Source organism: Cygnus olor, chromosome 7, assembly GCF_009769625.2.
Source record: "Cygnus olor isolate bCygOlo1 chromosome 7, bCygOlo1.pri.v2, whole genome shotgun sequence".
NCBI lineage: Eukaryota > Metazoa > Chordata > Aves > Anseriformes > Anatidae > Cygnus > Cygnus olor.
In genome coordinates, this window is record NC_049175.1 from 12334112 (window position 1) to 12356268 (window position 22157).

Here is a 22157-nt window from a genome sequence, read left to right on the forward strand (position 1 = left end):
TATTTTGAGGTTAAAATCACTGTAAGACAGGTTCGTCCACCCTTGTAGGGTGCCCTAAGGACTGCTAGATAGCTGTTCTGCCTGCAGGCGATTATTCTGCTCTCACCTTGACCATGGAGCCCTCCATCATCATCCTGCCAGCTCATGCTTAACACAGCAAATAATGGTTTATCCTGATCTGTCATCAATAAGGGAACTTTTCACATTTGTTAGCCCTTCTGACATAGAACATGCAAAGATAAGCAAAAAGCCATGAGATTTCTGGAATAAATTACCCTCTGTGGACAACTGCAGTGTAATACCTGTTTGTTAAATTTTGCTCTTGACCCTTCCTTCTGACAGATCACACTGCCACAGCACTTTTGAGTAAAACAACTGGCAAAGCAGTATGTTTTGTAGATGAATCACAAGTGTTACAATTTGTACTTGCTATGGTAGTAAGACAAACTATTTAGAGAGCTATTGTGAAATACCAACCAGTCTTTCGAGTTAACTGCATGATAACCCCTTTAGAAACAATGATCACCACCAGCATCAAAGTTATCAGCTGACAGCAAAAGTTATTTATATACTTATTTACTATTCTGTATGACACCAAACCTAAATCTTGATTCCAAAATCCTTAAAACACTGAAAACGTTCAAGTCTGAGTTTTCTCCTCAGTGAAAGCAGTGAATTATTTAAGAAGCATTATTTAAAGAGACTCGGCAATGCATAATACTTTTCAGAATTCTTATAGCTTTGCCATTTATAAAACAATCAACATCATGAGAGTCATACGTTGTAGAGGTGGATTCACACCTGCAGATTTTGTCCCGTTTTTTCTTCTTGTAGTTCACATAAATTTTAAAGTGAGACATATTCATCCTATATATTGCACATTTGCATTAAATTGTTTATTATAATGGGAGGAAAAAGCCTCTTACTCACTTTCTCATAAATACAAACGCAACTCTCCTCTGTATGAGATCACTGCATAATGAATGGAGCACAGAATCCAATAAGAATCCTGAAGTGTTGGCTTCCTTGCATTTTTTACATACTATTTCAAAAATTCCCTCTCATAAAATGTGTTCCATAGCATTTTCCTTACTGTTATCCCATATTTCAATTGCAGCACTTGGTCTCATTTACAGTATCTGTAGAACATGTAGGGATCATCCAAAATAAAAGCTGTAAATGACAATCTATACCTTAAAGTACTGGTATTGATTAATATTACTATATAAAGTGCAGTTAATTAATATGATAGACTTACATCCTGGTGTACTATTTATTATTATCATTGACTTCGATATGATAAGTGTTTAGCTTACAAGTCAAGATTTTCCTGTGTGTCAGCATTATGCACTGAGCATGGTATCTAATAATCCAGATGTACTCCTCCTGTTTCATCCAGTACATCATTCATCACCAACAATACAAAAATCTAGAATCAGAATGCAGTTGGTGATTTTGCTGTTGCAGAGAACAGAACACATTAGCCTTCAGTCTTCTACAGCTATGATAATCATGCAGTTTTGATAGAAATACAGATAAAATTTTGCTAAGATTCTAGCTTCACTTTTGATCAAGCACATGTAATAACAAGCTGTTATTTTTACCAGAAATAACACCATATCTGTCATTTATGCAGATGGTAGGTAGTATGTTAGATTGCCAGGTGAAATTTCATCACCACTGGAAGTGCTGGAAAAAATGTGGTTCAGTTATTCCAAATGTCTTAAAGTCAGATTTGCTCGGTTCTTTCAAACAGATGATACACTAAATAAGGATTGGTTTATCCAATTGCAGGAAGAGGTTAGGACAAATCCCAAGATACGGGAGAAGACTTAACCCATTTTCTTCCTTAGCCTCAAGACAGTCCAACGTATAACTCTTAACTCCCAGAAGGACCGCATGACTCCGTGCCAGTGGGTACAGTGAATGGTTGGTGCTGTCCCAGCTTGCACAGATCATTAACTGTTCTTTAGCAGCAGCACAGAAATCTGGAAATTCCACATTTCAGAACAGCTCTCTGACCAGGAGACATGAGTCCCTCTCTTGCCTTCTCCAGCTCAGTGAATAAAAAATGAGAATTTGAGGCAGCATAGAACAGGCCCTCCTTTAGCAGGACTTTTTTTCAGAGAGTATTTCAGCTCTAATGATTATGGTTGTCTGAGGAAGCTGTTAGAATTCTTCCTTCCACTTTGTGCTGGAGAAAAGAGGTAGGGACAGGTTGAGAAAAAAGGAGAATCCACTCTTCTGCCTAGGAACTAGGACAAACACCTAGGTCCCTGTCCTTGCTCTAGTGGATGTTTAACTATTTACACACAGAGAAAGAGAACAAGGACAGAACTTCCCTCTCATCTCCACCTCCACAATGCTGTATTAGAATGGAGCTTAGAGCTTCCTCTTGGAGACTGAGTTTGAAATCCTGTGAGACACAGCATCCAAGTCTCATAAGCTGAGTGAATGTCCAGGTCACTGCACTCTTTGATGAACAGAGAGCACATTTCCACCTCCCCAAGTCTGTCTATCCAGTCCATCAGGCCTCTCACCTTCCCTGCAAGTAATATATCTTCATAACTTTCATTCAGAATATGCCACATAGAAGCAAAAGTAAGTGTTAGAAGAAAAGGACAGACATAGAATCTAAGGAATAAATATATAAATTTGTAATGCAAAGTGATTATTCTAAATTTCTAGTTGAAAACATTAACAGGCTTCACATCAATGGGACTATAAATAGACAAAATTATGCTTTACAGGCAAATCTTAGAAACAAAAGGCATTATTCCCTTAAATCTTTGCTATACAAATAATATCAAACAGAAAATTGAGGTAATTAAACCTCAAAATCCTGTGCAGTAACAAAATTAAAGCAATTGACTATGTAATAATAAAAGAAGGGAAGAAGTAAGTACCTAGGCCTGTTTAACATCCTTTTTCAATAAGAATTATAAATTGTGCCCATATATCTGTGTCATTTACTATGAAGAATAGCATGTGGCAATGCTCATTGGTTGTGTCTTATGGAAGACCCAGATAGCAGCATGGTCACTGCCTTATTTTTAGGACAAAGAGAAAAACCACAGCTGTTTAGAAAATGATGCCATTATTCACAGCCCTCAAATGAATATTCTTTACTTTTGCTAGTATATACTGTACAATAAATTTGAGAGCAGAAGAAATGCAGGGTTTGTCCAAAAGCTTTTAGAACATTAAAGACCATGGTCTGTAGAGCCATCTGCAGAACCCAACTCACCACACAGGCCACATCATCACTAATACCTCAACAGTGATAAAACACAATCATCTTCTTGCAGTTCCTGTACTAAGTCAGCCTCAGAAAGGTCCCAAGAATCAATAAGTCTATTCCCCAGAGCACAATAATTACACTTAATTCAACCACTCCATAAAGCTTGCTCAAAGACAAGCTTCATATCATATCCCAAAGTCAGCAAATGTAGATAATTTTGAACTACAGATGGGAATTAAACCCCAAGGAGTCCTCATGGAAGTTTGCTCTGAACTAGAAATGAAAGTGATTTAAGAACCCATCCAAGACAAGTTAGAAGATCTTAGTATTAATCGGTATAAATTCTCAATAATCATAGTAATGAATCGTTGAACCGTCACTTGCAGATGCCTTCTCAAAACCTAGATCTAAACAACAAAGTACAAATAAGTTTTCTTCTGTTAAGGATCCTGGCTTGCAGAACTCACCGCCTAGGAGAGGAAACCTGAGCTCCTCATGCTGTTACACACACTCCTGAGCCATTCACTCCAGCTAAGTTTATGGGAGTTAGAGATACAAACTTCATTTCTTTTCTCTTCTGTTTTCCTCTTGCTCAGTCACTTTGGGCTGAATAATATTTTGAGTATCATCTATTGTGTACCACAACTGACTTCCTAGTCTCTTCAAGGGCTTGGTATTTACATATGAATAGCATGATATTCAGGCCTTATGCTATGTAAGAGGCCCAAAATAATTCATTTGCAAGAAATAAGTTACTTCCCTGCTATCTCTGCATGGGACATGATATATGAAGAAAAGCAAGAAAAGCATGCACATTGGATCTGTTGTATTTTTATCCTGATTGCCGGAGGAGTGGTGTGGGGGTAGAGAGAAAGAATCCAAACTAAACAGAAGACTTCAGTCAGAGTAGCCTAGATCAGACTTTAAAGCCAAGGAGTGTTACAGCTTAGAAATAGACACTGAGATGAAATATATGTCAGTTTCTTAGATAAACTGCTAACTGGATTTAGAATAACTCTGCCAAATAGCCAATCTAGTAGAAGTTACAACACTGGGATTAAACTGGGAAACTTGTCTGGAGTTGGCAATGAGTGGCGATCAGAATAAGGTTTTTATATGGTATACGAGAATCAACACTCAACTAAAGTTCCTCTAACCTTTATGATTGTGGTAATTTCCATGGCTTCTAGTCTGTAAAAATATCATGTTCCAGAAAAGTTGCCAAAATGCAGCTGGCCCCCTACATTTTTGACCCAGAAACAGAGCTTGAACCTTTGTACTCTTTGCCTTAGTCTCCTCAGCATGCTGAACTCCAGCCTAGTTTTAACATCATACCCAGCAATCAAATTGACTTGTTCTTTGTGTGACGCTTTACAAAATACTTGTCTGAAACACAACCACAAACACTTTGCCCTACTCCACTTATGTAATTACATTCAGAAATAGTTTTATGGCTTACGTGATAAAAACAGTTCTTCAGAAAGACATATTAACAAATATTTTCTGTTCTTGCTAATCCTAGAAGGAAATCTACCAACCAAGCAAAATCTCCAAGATTATATTCTCTATAAGACTATGTATTTCCTCTTATTTCAGAGATTTATGTTTTTCATAAGAAGTGTGGTATAACACCTTCAATCTATGAAAGTTGGTGTTAGAATTTTTATAACAATATTAATTTAGTCTTGTTGATTTGTGTGTAAACTTAAATAAACATATATATGCACACTAATCACATTTAAAGGGCTAAGATTAAAGTATAAACACAACACACAGGCAACACTTCTAGGCCATGGGAAACTTAACTTCAATATTTTCTAACATACATTAGCTCTATCCAGCTAAAGACTACACAACTAAGATGGTCTAGTGGCAGATTTGTGTACTGCTACAAAATAACAATGTTAATTGTTGGTAAGGCTCACAGGGCAGTAAATAACTGATCTGCTCTCTTCTTGATTTTGCGTCTTTGTTTTCTGTGTGCGAGAAGACAGGCCCTCTGCTTTTTCTACCTTTGTTCTTAATTAGGTTGTACTTAACAACTAAAAGGAACTGACTTTTGCAAAAGCCCTCTTCCACTTTTTAGTCCTCTAGACTACTGCTTTTTTTAGTAGTCTTCTAGACTATTGCATTCATTTTATTCTCATCTGAGTTCAGAGTTGCCCTTCTGGAGTATAAATCTGTCATGGATTTACTGTATCTAGTTTTTGAGGTAATGAAGTTGTGGGTCACCTCACCTACTCTGTCCATCAGCTCTGTTGCCCTGTAAACACTTGAAAAATGGCTTATCTTCACAAAGGGAATAACTGCTAAAAAGTGCTCAGATACGACAAATGAGAAACATACATGCAAAGCAGTGTATTTAACTTTATAATATGCTGTTATAGGACCAATATACAGAAATAATTACACTATTTTTGAGAAGTTCCTTACACAAAAAGCAGTAACATGTTTAGACAGGCAGAAATGAGAATCTGTACCATATTTGCTATACTGTCCTGACCTTTTATCACATTACGATTCATTAAATGAATGAAAGGAAGGGAGAGGAAGAGATTACCCCTAGCTTAATTAGTCCTTAATTAGCCTCCACATTTCCAAAGGCCACACAACATGTGAAATCACTGAAAATAATTTAATTCTAAGAAGAATTATATATAGTATAGTCAGGTCCTATTGGATAACTCAGAGACTCGAGATAATCCTTTCTGAGCAGGTGCAATTTTTTGCCACAGATTTTGCTTTCTGCTGTCAAGAACTATCTAAAACAACAAGAAGGAATCTATTAAAAGCTTTCAAAGAAGTGGAAGGACAACCAAACTCCAAATATGTTCTTCAGTACATCGGTCACCACAAATCATTTATGTTTGAATTCCTTAAGTTATGGCAGATTCTAGAAACAAAATATGACTGCAGTACCTTTTGGTGACAGGGATATTTCTTAAAGCAGATACTCCCAGATTTTTACGTGATTCTTCCTAAAAACACACACACCTTTTCTCAATATCAAGGCTAAAAGACTGATTGCTTAACTTTCCCCTTAGGACACTATAACCAATGTAACCACTACAAGCATTGGTTGGTTGGAAATCAGAGAATCTCCGGTTTTACACTGGCTTAACTGATATCAGAATTTGATCTATTAAAATGATTTGCTGAGACATGCTGTGAGAAACAAAAAAAGCTCAACAGGATGAAACTTTATAAGGCTGCTTGCTGATCATCAGCTGCTGGCCAGCCCCCAGAGCAAACAAAAGCCCACAAGGAAAGTGGACGGTTCCACCTAGTGGCCGACTCTCCCCCTTTGGTGCATGTCTTGCACACTTCTAGAGATGTGCAAGCTCTGAAATTCCCTCTTAGCAAAGCTGTACTCGCAGTGGTATATTTGAAGAGAGTATCAGCGACAGCCTGTCCCCTGTCAGAGTGGAGAGAGAGTGTTACGGGTAAGGAAGGTATCTTGAAGGTGGGATCCAGCAAGCAGAGCTCCCTGTGAACACTGTTACACTGCAATTACAGGTAGTGCTCCAAAGCTGTGTGGAAGGAACAGCCCTGCAGCATCAGAGAAACTGGGATGAGTGGAAGGAGGGCTCAGTTTCCAGCAAAAACAGTTCTTTCATAAAGTACTTTCTTCCCTACCCTGAACTATCTGTCTTTTCCTACCATAGCTAACGTTAGTAGAGCAGACCTTACAACAATCCCCCCCATAAAAAAAGATTTTAGATTGAGAGTGTTAAACAACATCTACCATTACAGTACCAAAGATGGATATTATTAGAGCATTTATTCGACCACAGCAATTTTCAACTTTTTTACTTAGGCTTTGTGGCTGTCATGTTAATCCTTTCCATTTCTCACACTGAGCCCTAGACCCCATCTCCTCAGAACTCCCCTGCAACCTCTCAACCTTTGGCCACTTCTGTCTCCATGGACTCCTGAAGAATTCAAAGACTTCTTTAGCTAACATTTTGTGATGTTTCTCTACTTTTGCTTCTTAATACTTGGGAAATATTGGTCAAAAGCACAATCACAAGTATGATGGAGTGGCTAAATAATCAGGGATATACTTCTCATAATTTGGAATTTTTGATGATTCTTTAATCAATTCTTTAACAAAGAAAAAAAAACACCATCATAACAGCAATATCTGACAGCATAATGTGAGATTCTGAAAATCCATGCTTGCCGTGGGAATAGAAGAAAACAGAAGCCTGCTCTCAGAAATGTCAGTGGTCAGACAATAGAAGCCAGAATGCAAGCTCTGGACTCACAAACTGCACAAAATCAGGTCTAAAAAAAGAATGTGGTTATTGCTAAAGGCCTACACATGGTAGTAGCTTCTCCACAAGTAATTTTTAATTACTTGAGTAAGATATTCCTGCAGCTATTCAGGTGTATCTGTATTGCTTTACCATGCCCAGGATAAATACAGGTTTGGTGTCAAAACCTGAAGCTGGCTGTTGGCATGAAGCTTCACATGTTACAGCAGGAGACATCTGGTCAAATGTTTCTTGGTCTTGACAAAAGGCATCTTCATGCAGAACAGTGCTCAGCTAAGTAATGAGAGGCTTCTACCTGACATCAGGGCATTATGGAGGAGGCTCCTAATAACATCATGTTATACGGAAATGGTCGTTTATGCAGGGATATAATGGTTTTCCATCTATTTAATCTTCTAAGGGTTTTAATGCGCTTGTGTTTCATTTTTTTTTATTTTTTTTTGCTGCCTTTGAAAACATTCAGTTTCATTAGTAAAATTGTGCAAACTTCATATGCAGTGAGAATCTGTTCCTGCAGACCAAATTCAGACTGTTTCAGTAAGTCCTAGTTTGCATAGGTTTTTTTATTTTCACTCATTTTAGCATTAGTCTAAAAGTGCAAATGACTGCAAATACCATAGGACATGACTCATCTAGCTCTGAGTCGTGCCTCTCTCACTCTGCAGGAATACAGGATTTCAAGCTTTGAGCAGAGGCTGATGAACGAAATAGAATTTCGCCTTGAACGCACCCCAGTGGATGAATCAGATGATGAAGTGCAACATGAAGAAATCCCTACAGGCAAATACATAGCACCCATCTTTGATAAGAGACTCAAGCATTTCCGGGTAATGGAAGGATCTCCTATCACATTCACTTGCAAAATTGTTGGAATACCTGTTCCCAAGGTAGGTCATTCTCACTGTTTGTTAGCTGTGGAGGAATAAAAATGAACTACCTGCTATTTCCTATACAGCCCTCTGGCAAGTCGCATTCTGAAGAACATAATTCTGTGGAGAGAGCTTTAGAACAAATTATTTCCCCCAACTTGCTCAAGTAACAATACCTGCTATTGAGCATGTATCAGGCCTTGCTGTACTGTATGGACTGCATCACAACCACCTGACTAAGAAAAACAGAAAGTCCTAACAAAACAAAACAAAATTAACTTTCAGAAAGATGAGTTGGTCTGAGATAACCAATAAAGTTTCTACAGCCAAGAAAACAGAACCTGACAATTTCAGCTGTGCAAAGGAGACATATTGTTTTCTCAGCTCAGCCTGGAATCATTCAATTTCACTTTGTAAACCACCTGTAAATTTTATGGTATTCTAAAATTTATACAAGCAACTTGTTAACTTCTGTTGTGTTCTTACCTACATTTTTATAGTTGCTATTTGATTACAGAGCAAGAGTAAGTCACTTCTTTTTTCTGATCAGGTATATTGGTTCAAGGATGGCAAGCAGATTTCAAAGAAAAACTCACGTTTCAAAATGAGCAGAGAGGGAGATGGAACATGTTCTTTACATATTGAAACTTCTACTAATGATGATGATGGAAACTATACCATTATGGCTGCAAACCCACAAGTAAGGTGTTTTATTTTCCTCTATAAAAAAAAAAAAAAAAGCTTTTTTTTTTTTTGTCTCTGTATAATATGTGTCAATAGTAACAAAGATCAGGCTACCTAGTCCAACCTTGAGTGGTGACTGTATCAAAGATCAGATGCTTCAGAGGATAGGAGAGGGAAATATAATGCAGAATGATGAAATTACTCCCCTGTTCTTACTCATCTCAGTCACAATCATTAAGGATATTCTTTTCACATGAGTAACCCCTGCCCGATTTTCTGAAACCCTGCCTGTTGTAGACAGCTATCTTTTGAGATATAATGACAAGGCAGACATCATATTTCAGGCAGGAAGAATAGAGCAAAGGGAAACCAATAGGTACATCAAATTTGAAAGCATTAACAAACACAATTATTCTTTATCTAGCCTGCAAAAAATGTGCATCTGCAAGTAGTCTTGTCCCCTAATCAGTCCTCTTCACTCTATGTGCTAGCTTAGCTGTTTATTTAGTTATACAGTCAACTAGATCAGGCAAGTTTTCCAGTTGAAATTTTCACTTTTTTTCTGAATTATACTTCAGCCAAATACCCAGTTGCCATGTGGTAGCACAAACAACAACTATGCTAATACAAATACAGCAGCAGACAGTACCTGTGGAGGCACAGTAGCAGGAATGAACAAGCAAGGACAGACACTAAGCCGGTTTATATAGCGCTGCTGCAAAATGCATTGACACAGCCTTGAAGAATTTGAGAAACACTGCTCTAGACACACAAAGAAACGCCTGCCTCACCTGCACTCCACCACACACTAAAAGCAATTGCTTCTAAAAAGTAGTTACACTTAGTTCACTTACATAACAAAAACAAATCCTAGTGCATTGTAGATGTTAAATATTTATACTTTACAGTTAAATGAACTATTAACCAACTACTAATTCTGTTTCCATTGTGATTTGCAGGGAAGAGTCAGTTGTTCAGGCCACCTGATGGTTCAGAGTATCCCTGTTCGGGGCCGAATATCAACAATTCAGCCTCACAGGTAAAAGGAAAAAAAACCCTTCACACCCTCCTTATGCTTCTTATTGAAGGTATTCAAAATAACTGGCTGCTATACTTCAGCATACTCTCCACTTCAGTTCTCAACCATTAAATGGAAATAACAGCAGCACATACCTCCCAACAAGTCGCTTCTAGAGTGTAATGTTTTTGAAAGTTATCTTTAAATGCAGGGAAGTTTAAATGTAAAGTATTATTTCACTTGTTTTAGTAGAGTTAGAGGAAAGGAATGGATTAGCATGATGAAATTCAGCCAAAACAAAAAAGCAAAAAGAAATAAAGGGCATCTTGGGAATCCAATGATACTACCTGATATAGTTCATTTGATAATCTAAATGGAAAATATGCAATTAAATCATAGAATCATAGAATAATTACAATGTAAATTACAATGTAAATCAGTGCATTTCTTTCTACCCTTTTATTTAGCTCAAACTATCTGTTCCTACTTTTCTGCAATTTCATTCTTTACTCAGCATTAAAAAAAGTAAAATAATTTGGCTTCCAAACACACACATGGAATTTTTGTCTTGCAGAACACGATCCCGGGTACCAGAGGGAGACAGAGAAGCAGTTCAAGAACGCTTTTTCAGGCCCTATTTTCTACAGGCTCCAGGTGATATGGTAGCACACGAAGGGCGACTTTGTAGATTGGATTGTAAGGTATTAACAGTTTCGTCTGTTCTTCTCTCTATTCATATCTGTGTATATGTATTGGTAGGTGTTTTCATGTTTTTATTGCTTGCATGAACACTTTCTGTTAAAGTTTTAATGCTTCATTTTTAAAAATTATTGCTTATTGCCATTCTCTCTGAGTGGATTCAGGGGACTTCTGTACAACACATGCTGTATGGCATGAAGAACACAAAGAACACAACCCCAGAAATAGAAGGCTCACTTACGGGGTTGTTCAAATCACTAAATACATTCACCGTGTCCTTACCAGTCCAAACTCCAAAAGTTCATCTGGGAATGACAGGTCTTCCTGCTGCACTATCAGATTCTTGAACTTAATCCATAATAGCTCAAAATCATGAGAGAATTAGCATGTTCTATTCTATTCAAACTAGCATTTCCATTGTATTGGACTGAATTACTGAAGATTAATACTCCCTAAAAAGAAGGAATAGAGCCTAGCTCATTTTATGCTTCCCTAACACACACAGATGCTGAAGAATCTGAATTTATAGATACAAATCCCAAATACAGAGTTGTCAGAAATTAGAGCACACACATAGTGAGCTTCCTGTTATTCAACAGCATTAAGAAACTCATGTTCTCTGATATATTTTGGTAGCTGTTCTATGTCCCAGTAGTACAGACAGAAAGGTGGTAGTGCTGACACTGACCTCTTCGATGCTCCAGAACGTCTCCTACCCTGAACAGAGTAGAAGCTTTGGAGCAGATGTAAATGCTTCCCTGAAGATGAGTAAGATTGATTACTACTTAATTTACAACATAAAGTTTGCTAGAGAGCATGCCAAAGAATTTGACTATTCTTAGCTCTGCTGTCCTAGCAGAGCTTGAGAAGTCTTAGTGCATGTCTGGTATTACACAAACCTGGAAGAAAGCAGCTCTTTGTTCAGGCAAGTTTCACTTCCGTCTTTCTCTGGTTTGTAGAATAGCGTTTGGAAAGGAATATTTTGGAGATGAGTAAGTACTTCTATCTACTGGAAAGATCTTTAAGAGTATAATAGTCTAATAACCTTTCTATAAAATATGTATCTTGTATGTATAATATGTAATATGTAATATGTATCATACAGCTACAAAGAACTATATAATTCTTCATCAAAATTTCTGAAATACAAAGTCATTTGTATAGAATGCCTTTTTAAATGTCTGTTAAACTGAGTAGTTTTGATTTATAATCATCACTAAAAAAAAAAAAAGGCAGATTATTAGAAGCCTTCTGTGAATCTGATTATGTAATCAAGCTTTGTCCTTTCTGACTAAGAAAAATGTAAGCATTTCATATATTTATTTCTCTTGGTATTTGTTTGTTTTCTGTTTTGATCATTTTTGGAACTAATCAGTAAAATAAACAACCCAGAAGCTGACATTATTCAGATGATATCTGAAGAAAGGCTTACCTATGAATTTACTAAAATCCAGTTGTCAGTTTGACATTTGCCTCTGGCTGTTTCACTCTCTGTTAGGTGAGCGGGTTACCAACGCCAGACCTGACGTGGCTTCTGAACGGCAAACCTGTATTACCAGATGGCACCCACAAGATGCTGGTCAGAGAGACTGGAGTTCACTCTCTGCTCATTGATCCTCTCTCACAAAATGATGCTGGAACTTATACTTGCCTTGCCACTAATAGAGCAGGACAAAATTCATTTACTCTGGAGCTGACTGTTGTAGGTAAGAATCATTCAAAAATTAGTCAGAGTGCTGTAGTTATTTACATGCATTTCTCCAGAAATATCTCACTTAGTTTTCCTACAGACAGGTATAAGTAAATAGTTAATTCACTGATAGCAGTTATAGTTCAATGGCTATAACACTCATTTGATGGAGAGAAATGGACCTGGTGCTCAGCTGAGAGGTGCAGTCCTGTTACTAGCAGAGGCCTTTAAGAATTCTGAATCATCATCACGCTATTTCTCTTGTCTTGGCAAAATTCCGTCCTTAATTCTCTCCCTGGAATTCGTAGGGTTTGAATTCATAAAATATGCTGAGGTCTCCTAGATGCCAGTTCCAATTTAATTGATTTAAAAAAAAAGTATTTTTGAATAAAATAAATACAAATATGAATACTGTTCTTTATTAAAGTCTTGCAAGATGCAAGCTGTTGAAATCCACTGATCTGGCATTAATTTCCTGCTATGGTAGTAGGTTTACACCCATGCATACATATATGCATGCATTCTTCAATGCATATTATTTGCTGTATGTTCTCTTATGGGGGCTGCATCACGGCATTTCACTTTCCTTCCAATATCTCATAAAAAAATTACAACCTATTTTGATATCACAAGAATCATTTTTGTTTGCATTCTTCCCTATTGTTCAATGACAAACAAAGAAAAAAATAGCTGGTATTCAATCCTTCTTCTTCTTTTTCCAGCAAAGGAAGTAAAAAAAGCCCCCATGTTTTTGGAGAAGCTTCAGAACTGTGGTGTTCCAGAAGGGTACCCGGTCAGATTAGAATGCAGGGTTGTGGGAATGCCACCCCCCATATTTTACTGGAAGAAGGATAATGAAACCATCCCATCAAACAGAGAGAGGATGAGGTACTGTACCATCATATCCATACTAGGAATTTCTTGCAGCTGGACCAATTGTTTCACTGAAAAGCTGTGCAATTAATACAGGTGGTATTCTTAAAACTATTTATTTCTTCTGCATAAAGTTTTACAATGTCAAGTCACTGTCAGGTGAACTTCACTGTCAGGTGAACAAGAGTGGTTCAGAATAAAGGCATGGAACATAACATGCCACTGCTTCAGAGAACAGAAATAAACCTTTCAGGTCACAGGCCTAATAAACATCTTGTAATCAAAGATACTGTTATGGTATTTTTCGTGTGTTTTAGCAGCTTGTTCTCTCTTTAAACATTTTTTTCCCCACCGTTTAGCTCTAACTAAAGATGAATTCAAACAGCTCAAACTCAGAACAGTTAGAAGATGGTTCTGAATACCACAGAGCATGGGATAACAGAGAGCTTAGCACATCAGATATAGAGGCAGATAAAGTTTGATCACGAGCACAGGCAAATAGTTTGCTTATAAAATGCAACATTGATTGGATTCAGCTCTTCCATTCAAATACAACACTTTTTTATTTTTTGAAAAAGAAAAACTGATGAAATAGTGTATGTGACTCTGATTAATAAAAAAGCGTGGTTTTTTTTGTTTTGAGGTTTATACCTTCATATAAATCTGATTTTTAATATTTTACTTGGCTCCAACTATTGATCTGATGCAGTCATTGGCTCTCTGCTATCAACTTCTAAAAGCACCATTTTCACATGCATACACTGAAGCCTACCTGTAAAGAAAACTGGCTCAGCAGCAGCACTTGCTGTGAATGGAAACTTTACTTGATAAAGTCCTGCCCATTGCAGGAATGTCTAAACCCAAGCCTTCAACTGGCTCCACACAGATCCATTTGTGCAATGAGCATTTTCCTTGCTTTTCCCTGTCTCACCTATTATTTTCCTGCTGGGAAGGAGACCAAGAGATGTTTTCTGTATCGTGATATGGATATGCATGAGCTTCTACATTTCTGTGTCACCAGTGTAAGGCAAATTATGTACTGCAGATAGCAAAGGCTGAACGTTCCCTTTTTTATTTAGGAGCACAAAATGTCCTCTTGACCCGAAATTTTGTGGTTTGATGTTTCATTCCAGTTCATGTGGAAGCAAAATGTCAATTTTCAGAACATCCTGCAACTCCAAGTATTCTGATGTGCTCATCTCCCACTTGTTTCTTTTTAGTGAGGGAAACGCTTGGGTTGATAAAAACAACCAGCTACAGCCTAGAGAACAGAGGAGCCTTAGTTCTCTGATAAACTACTGAATAGTTTTCCCTGCGACTTGTGGCCAGAAAGCCTTGGATTGCTGAAAAGCAAAGGAAGAGGAGGGAACAATGAAACAGGTTTCATTTATAATGTTGTCCAAATGAATCTTCATGATTTTGCCACTCAGGCATTTTTCTCATGCCTGAAAAAAATGGGTGCCATGAGAAAGCTTCTGACTGGCTCTGATTACTGTTGTGAAAAACACCACAAGTTTGTACAAATATTATTCTTCCAGCTTCTGAACCAGGAGAAAACACCCTGCAGCAGCTTTGCACAGGTTTAGTTCATTGGACTTCGGTAAGCAATTGCAATATTAACACATACAGAACAAAAGTTCAGCTTACAGTGTCACACCATGGCTTTGCACAGCTGAGAGGATCAAGAACAGATTTCAGCAACTCAGATCATTGGCTAGGGCCATACTGAAAGGAAGCCTATTGAGTATAAAGGTCTTGGTCTGCTACCTCTTTGAGAATAGAAGTTATGGTGTATTTGTTTCATAGTGAACGTACATACTGTAAAATCTCAAAGTTGACGTGCTCTTGAGAAATTCTAACTCGAAAACACTTCTTTTCCCAGCATGCACCAAGATACAACCGGGTATGTCTGCCTTCTGATTCAGCCTGCCAAGAAAGCCGATGCGGGCTGGTATACCTTGTCTGCAAAAAATGAAGCTGGTATTGTCTCTTGTACTGCTAGACTTGACATATACGGTAGGTATTGACTAGTCAGTAAAACAAATCAGTATTTTCTTTGACAGGTCCCAGCCCTCATCCAATTCTTAGTTCTTAAATTGCCAGTTTTGCAATGGGTAAGACATTACAGAGTCACCACATGATTTCATTTTAATGTGGCCACCAGGAGGATGCAGAATGATACCATTAAACAACCAGATTAGCTCTCCCACATCAGTTTAGAGGGGGGTAAAGAGAAAAAAATAGAGGAGTTTTGCACAGTATTCTCCACTCCTGTTTTCCGCTTTCCACCTCCCTAAACACGTAAACATACAATGAATGCATATTCAAATTGAACCTTAACTCCTTTCCCTCTGACACACACACAGCAGTGCTACAGCACTGACCTGAGATGGAACGATACATTGCACACCAGAAAATAGACCCTTCTTCCAGGCAACACGTGTGATGCAAGCTCTGCCTATCTAATGCAAGCTAGCTGAGAGGATAATGTGTTGGTTCAGGACTCAGAAGGCCCAAGCTTAGTTCAAGAACTATGGCATGTCATTTAATTTCTCCTTATCTATGCAGGATGCATGTACTAGTTAAGGCACTTTATCTAGACTCCCCAAAAAAGAGAGAATACTTTGATTACTTAAGCAATAATTTAAAAAAAAAAAAATTAAAAAAACATGGCACAAACTATGGGGTTATATCCATACCCTGAAAGGGAAAAAATAGTTTTCAACCTTGTATTTCTCACTTAAACAACAACAACAACAAAAACCACTTAATATCAGGGATAACCACAAGTCACTCACACATCTCTGTCAGTTTTCTGCCACCTTGTGGTGATATAGACAACAGAAATGTAATGTTCAAGACAGGGCTGGTGAGAGGCTGATTCAAAACAGAATACACAAAATGAGAAATAATTCCTTAGGTGTCTAAATGTGGCAAGACGGACATTAAATTTTCATATGAAGGATGCAAGCTACAAGCCAGAAAATGAACAGAAACCACTTTTCTTTGTGCAATTTCAAATGAGTGGGGAGTGAAAGTTTGGTCTTGAATTTGTGATTCCATGCGCAAAGAAAAAACTACAGTAATGAGAGCATGGCTCAAATGCAAACATGTTGGGGGGTGGTAAAAAAAAAAAGAAAGAAAAAAAAAAAAAGAGGCGCTTTTAAAAAAATTTCCAGTAAGACAGGGTCAAAATTCAGCATGGAAAGATAATAAACATTTCCTATCAATGCTTAATATGCAGATTATATGTCTCCCACACTAAACTATTCTCAGACTTTCGTAGCCTGAACTTGTACTTTTTCATTTTAATTACTAGTGGGGTTGGAACTAGAAGAGCTTTAAAGGTCCCTTCCAACCCAAACCATTCTGTGATTCCATACCTGTCAATTTTGAATGCAGACCTGGAGGTTTTGTATGGATAAATAAAGATTAAGATAATACTCATTTCCCCTTTGTAAAATACTTTAAGAGTTATAGCTGTTAATTATCATGTAATAGCCAAATGTTCTCACAAAATTGTAACAGTATTTTTTTATACGGGAACATGTGGCATCTTACTTCTAAATTATTAAATATTTAACTTTGGATTCTGTAAGTGTTAATATAATTACATTTCATTCAGTATATTATAAAAAAACTCAGAAACATTACTAATTGTAAATAGTATAGAAAAATCAAAACCATAATCACTTATTTAAAAAAAAAAAAAAAAGGAAAAGAAAAAGAAGAAGAAAAAAGGAAGGAAAAAAAAGTCCTCCAGAGGGTGGAATAGTACAAAATCAGAGTTATGTTCAGTTTGTTCATCTCTGTTAACACTACAGTATGTCTTGTCTTTTAATTGCAAGAGCTTTGGAGAAGGCTCCAAAGATTAAATGATTAAATTTTGGACTTACTGAAATCCATGTAAGTGTTGCCATTGAATTGTACAGGGATGGAATTCCATCAATACTGCAATAAAAACACCCATCTCATAAATTATATGGATGATAATATTTGAAGGAACAGACCCTAAAACGGGAAACAAAATGCTGTGCTCTCTTCAAGGATGTTGGAAACAACTTTTCATTTGTGTACATTGGCTTCTGTTGTTTCATTTTTAACTTAATTAGATGTTTACGTAGTCTATTCTGTTTCTGTTGCTTCAGCTCAGTGGCACCATCAAATTGCACAGCCAATAAAGCTTCGACCTGGTGGTGGTCGGTATGCAAACCTTACTGGTCAAGGACTCGAGATTTTTTCTGCCTTTCCAACTACTGAAAGCCCTATGCTGTTTTCATCCCCAACCCAAAAGGTGGTGGAAAGTGAAGAACTTTGAAAAATATAAGCAAACAATGGTTCCAGTTACACCTGCAGAAATACTAGAACTGTGAAAAAAAATAAAGAGGTACAAGCCGAGATGCCAAGGTTTACAAGAAACCTGTTTGTAATTAAGTGTACTGCTGCTGTGAATTTTGCAAGTAACATATACAAGACTTTTGCATAGTATTTTACTGCAGGATAATTGTGGTATGGAGTGTTGTGCAATAAATTCAGTACTGTGTAGTTTGCTAAGAATTACATAGTAAACATAGTTTTCAGCACTTAAAAGCCAATACCACTTCTGCTTGAATTAAAGCTACTGTGTTGTAGCAAGCCATGTTAAGGATTGATGATGTTTAGCTGGAAAACTACCAGTGAAAACATCAACACTACAGTAACAACAATCCTGAATGAGGGTAAACAACATGACTTTGAATGTAATTCTAAAAAAATGCCAAAAAATCACAAAGCACAAGTAAAAGGGAAAAGATGTAACTCATTTTTATATATGATTATGCCAGATAATTTTAGAATTGTTGGACTCATGACTAGATAAGTAGAGCATTTCATGTAGGTACAGGTGTGTACCCTATATATTTATATTTGTGTGTGTGTGTACTCCATGAACCGTGTACTCATGGTGTAATGATTCATAAAGTAAGGTACAGGACACGTGCCTAGGACTCTAACATAGGAAACTAAACTTCCTGTAGTCTGAAGCATCTTCTGTAGAACTCATAGCTGAAAGTATTTTCCAGATGTGCTTCATATTTTTTCTTTACATTGATAGTGATTCTCTGCCTTTAAACACAGATTATATCAAACTTTTATCTTCAGGGTTTGCAAATATCAATCTCTTTCTCCTCATTTTTAATGTGACTGAAAGAAAAGTATCTACCAGCTAGTTTGCTTTTTAACTAACTGGAAAGGAATTATGATTCAATAGAATTAAATGATTTCACCATCATTTAGGAAACAATCACAAGTGTGGTGTCTACTATTAAGACAGAGGAAATTCCATTAACAAAAAGTTATTCATAACAAAAAGTTATGAATTCAAGCAACAATTATGTACAAAGAGCTAAAAAGCCCTACTGTATCTAATAGTAGTAGCAAATAAGGCAATTTAATGAAGGTGCAACAGAAGGTGCTGAGAACACAACTGATTTAATTTAATTTAGCATCTAAACAGTTGTACAGCACTTAGAATCTGGGAATATCTAAGATGATTTCTTGCACCTTTATGTTATTGCTATCTCTCTTCTTTAGACATTGTTTTCAAGCAGTTCTTGCTTCCTGCTTTCAACATGGCTGAAGTGTATACAACAAAGTCCTGACCAAAGTCTCAGAGATGAAAAATTAACAGATACTATCATTTTAGATCTTATTTGGATTTTTTTCAATACTTAGTGTAACTTAAAAATTGCAAATGCAAAGAAAACAATGAGGAGTTATCTTGAGAGCAAACCAACACTAGATATAGCCAGAGACTGAGAAAGAGAAAGCCTCTCACCTCTTGGTTTCCTACGAAAACAACTTTTGATGTTGTTTTCTAACACTTAACTGTTGGTTCCCTAAGGGTTCAGGGGAAGTGAGTTTATAGTAGTGTTCCACTTCCTGTCTGAGTGGAGACCATACCACAACCACCATTACAACTTCAGTGCCTTTGCTAGAAATCTCAAGTGATTCAGCCCAGACTGAGCAGACCAGGAAGCTAAGATATACTCCTATCCTGAACGACAAAACAAGGTACAGTGACTTCAGTGGGAAAGCAGAAATGCCAGTTGTTGCTGATGTTGCATCTCCTCCCTGGCAAACAAAATAAAACTACTAGCTATTAAAAGTGATACACTGATTAAAGTGACATCAGTTATGGGATGCCTGATTTAAGACAAATTGTGGGTCTCCAGGATAGAGAACCCGTTGTTCCTCCAATCCGTTTGTTTCTAGGATGGCTTAGGGATTCGAAAGCTAAACTTAGAGAGAGTCAAACTTGGGCAACCCAAAATTTAAAGTTTCCCATGTCAGTAACTTCTCTTGGGAAAATAATACAAGGGAAGTTTTTAGTTTTTGCTTACTTAATCCAGTGCTGTTGGGAAGTGGGAAGAGAGGAAATTAAGACACAAAAGGTAATGTTCAACCTCCATCTACAGCCCTGGTCTTCCCATTACTTCATGACAGAACTGAAAAGTGGATTTTGATCCAAGGTATTCAAAACCGGATATTGTTCATCAGGCTTTCCACCTAGTATAGGCTCAGTTGAGCTGTTTTCCTGTCTAGCACTCCACTGTGGCCCCCTTGCCTGGCTTTATGTAAGGGGTTGGACCAGATGACTTCCTGTGGTTCCTTCCAACCTAAATCATCCTATACTTCCTAAATTCTTTTACTTTCCACTGCCTGTCTGAATATCCTGTACAGATTAAGTTACTGACTGAGTAGAAACTAAGAAGCACAAGCTTCTCCTTTTTCACTGTGATATATTCCACTAGTCTTGATACCTGATTTCTTTACACAGTTTAGAAGAAAGGAAGAGTAGTACTTATTACTAGCAAATACCTGACTACCAGTGCTAGAATCATACTTGTTAATATTACTGATGTTAGCAGTGATTCTCACATTTTATAACATCAGACAACATGCCCAAGAACTTGGTACAAATCAAAGGACAATGTGCACAGAAAGAAGATTTTTTCAATGATTTCATTGAAATATCTCCTGCCTTACATCATTATAACCTGAACAGACAAGCGGAAAGTTAAATGGTACACAATTTTTTAAAATGCACACACATTTGTTTTTGGAGGTGGGAAAGACAAAAAGCTACTGCTGAAAGACTTTTCCCAAAAATCTGTATAAGAAGGATTAATTCTTAGTCATTCAACAAGAGGCCCCAGAAGTCCCATTGAGAAATAGGCTACAGAGAGTGGGTCACCAGAATCTGTCAGCTGAACTATAACGTTATCTTCATGATGGTATTTACTAACAAAAAGATCAAAACTTTATCTACCATACCTCCCCATGTAATGCATAAGTCAGTAGAATTACTTTCAGTGCATCTGACACAAACAAAATCAGTATCTGGTCCCAAATGGTCTGTAGTCATTAATTTTTGCTCATTAACTGCTACAACACATTTCTCTTCTGCATATACTGAGCCCATAAAATAAGTGCGTAAAGGAAGCTTATGTGAATGGATGTAAATGCTGTTAATTAGTAATACTGATGTGCTCATCACAAAGAAGATGCACAAATGATGCTTTTGTTGACTGATGGAAAAGCCAAGGGGAAAAATCACTTGTGTAAGCAGAAGAGACAACACTGAGTTTTCACAAAACTTGATGTTTGAGTTCATGTGCCGTGAAGGTATCATACTGTGTCAAGACACACCAGAGACTATGCAATTGTGCTCTCTTCCTGAACAGCTTGTCTTTTCATTGTTTTGTTCAATTGAATAGCTGATTTCACACTTCACGCTAACACGGTATTTCATTCTCTTATTCAGGACAGGCTACTACAACAACAAGAATCAATGTTAGAGCCTTTACTGAAGTCATTGTTAGCTATTATCTTCCACAAATCCAGTAAAACACCACAATGTGAAGCATAACGTTATATCAATGAGATACAGAAATGCTTATTTTTGTAAACTTTCACTAACAGGTCATTTTCTGATTCAGAATCTTGTAGGTTTATTTAATGTCTTGATCTGTTCTAGTCCTGGTTACGTAGATGACCAGAGGCACCATATATTTCAAACCATATCAGAAATCACAATTTCTATGTTGTAATTCTAGAAGGCTAAAGTATTATTTTGGCTTTAAAATTTTGGTCCACCTTGGTACAGACCCAGTCCTCAGCAGCATCATAGAGCAGTCTGCATTGAACTGACAGACTTCTTGCCTTAAAACAGCTGGATTGAGATCATTTGCTTCCATATGGAAGGTGGAGCATACCTTCTGAATGCCTCACGTACACTAACATGAGAAGAGGAGAGCACACTTCAGAATACAAAAAGCCAAGTCTGCAGTCTTTTATTTAATACGTAAACAATTGCCAATTGCAACTGTTTACAGTAATGATAGATACTGCAAAGAAACAAATCTGGAATGAGAATTCCTATAAGAACTGCGTTCTTACTGCTACAATGGTAAAAAAGCATTAGTTTCTGGAAAATGTCTTCATACAAAATGATTAGCAAGATCTAATGAAACATTTTAATTATTAAATATTGAAGAAGTGATTCACTGTTAATTGCCTTACTATTTCCAATACATAGATGTTCACTTTGAGCCTTAAAATTCTATTTTATAAGTTTTTCTTGATTAAAGTTGATATTTTTTATTTTTTGATCCAAAATTATTCTCTATGGGAAAGAAAAATGTTAATATCAGTTTTAAAGGACATTTTAAATGCATATAAATGGAAAAAATAAACAAACGCCTGACTGTTTAGTAATGTACTTCCCTTCATCTCACCTGAACTTAAATAAATGCTTCAGAGTTGC

The 22157-nt window shown here is 37.0% G+C and overlaps 1 protein-coding gene across 1 annotated transcript in view; it reads left to right on the plus strand.

Annotated features, from left to right (window-relative positions):
- The window catches only part of MYPN (myopalladin), a 47979-nt gene extending 25822 nt beyond the window's left edge, over window positions 1-22157 (plus strand). The window contains exons 12-19 of the mRNA XM_040564222.1: window positions 8184-8405; window positions 8938-9087; window positions 10031-10110; window positions 10664-10790; window positions 12287-12494; window positions 13201-13366; window positions 15234-15367; window positions 17500-22157. Coding sequence (XP_040420156.1) covers window positions 8184-8405; window positions 8938-9087; window positions 10031-10110; window positions 10664-10790; window positions 12287-12494; window positions 13201-13366; window positions 15234-15367; window positions 17500-17669 — 1257 coding nt within the window. The 3' untranslated portion in view covers window positions 17670-22157. The remainder of the gene's footprint in view (window positions 1-8183; window positions 8406-8937; window positions 9088-10030; window positions 10111-10663; window positions 10791-12286; window positions 12495-13200; window positions 13367-15233; window positions 15368-17499) is intronic.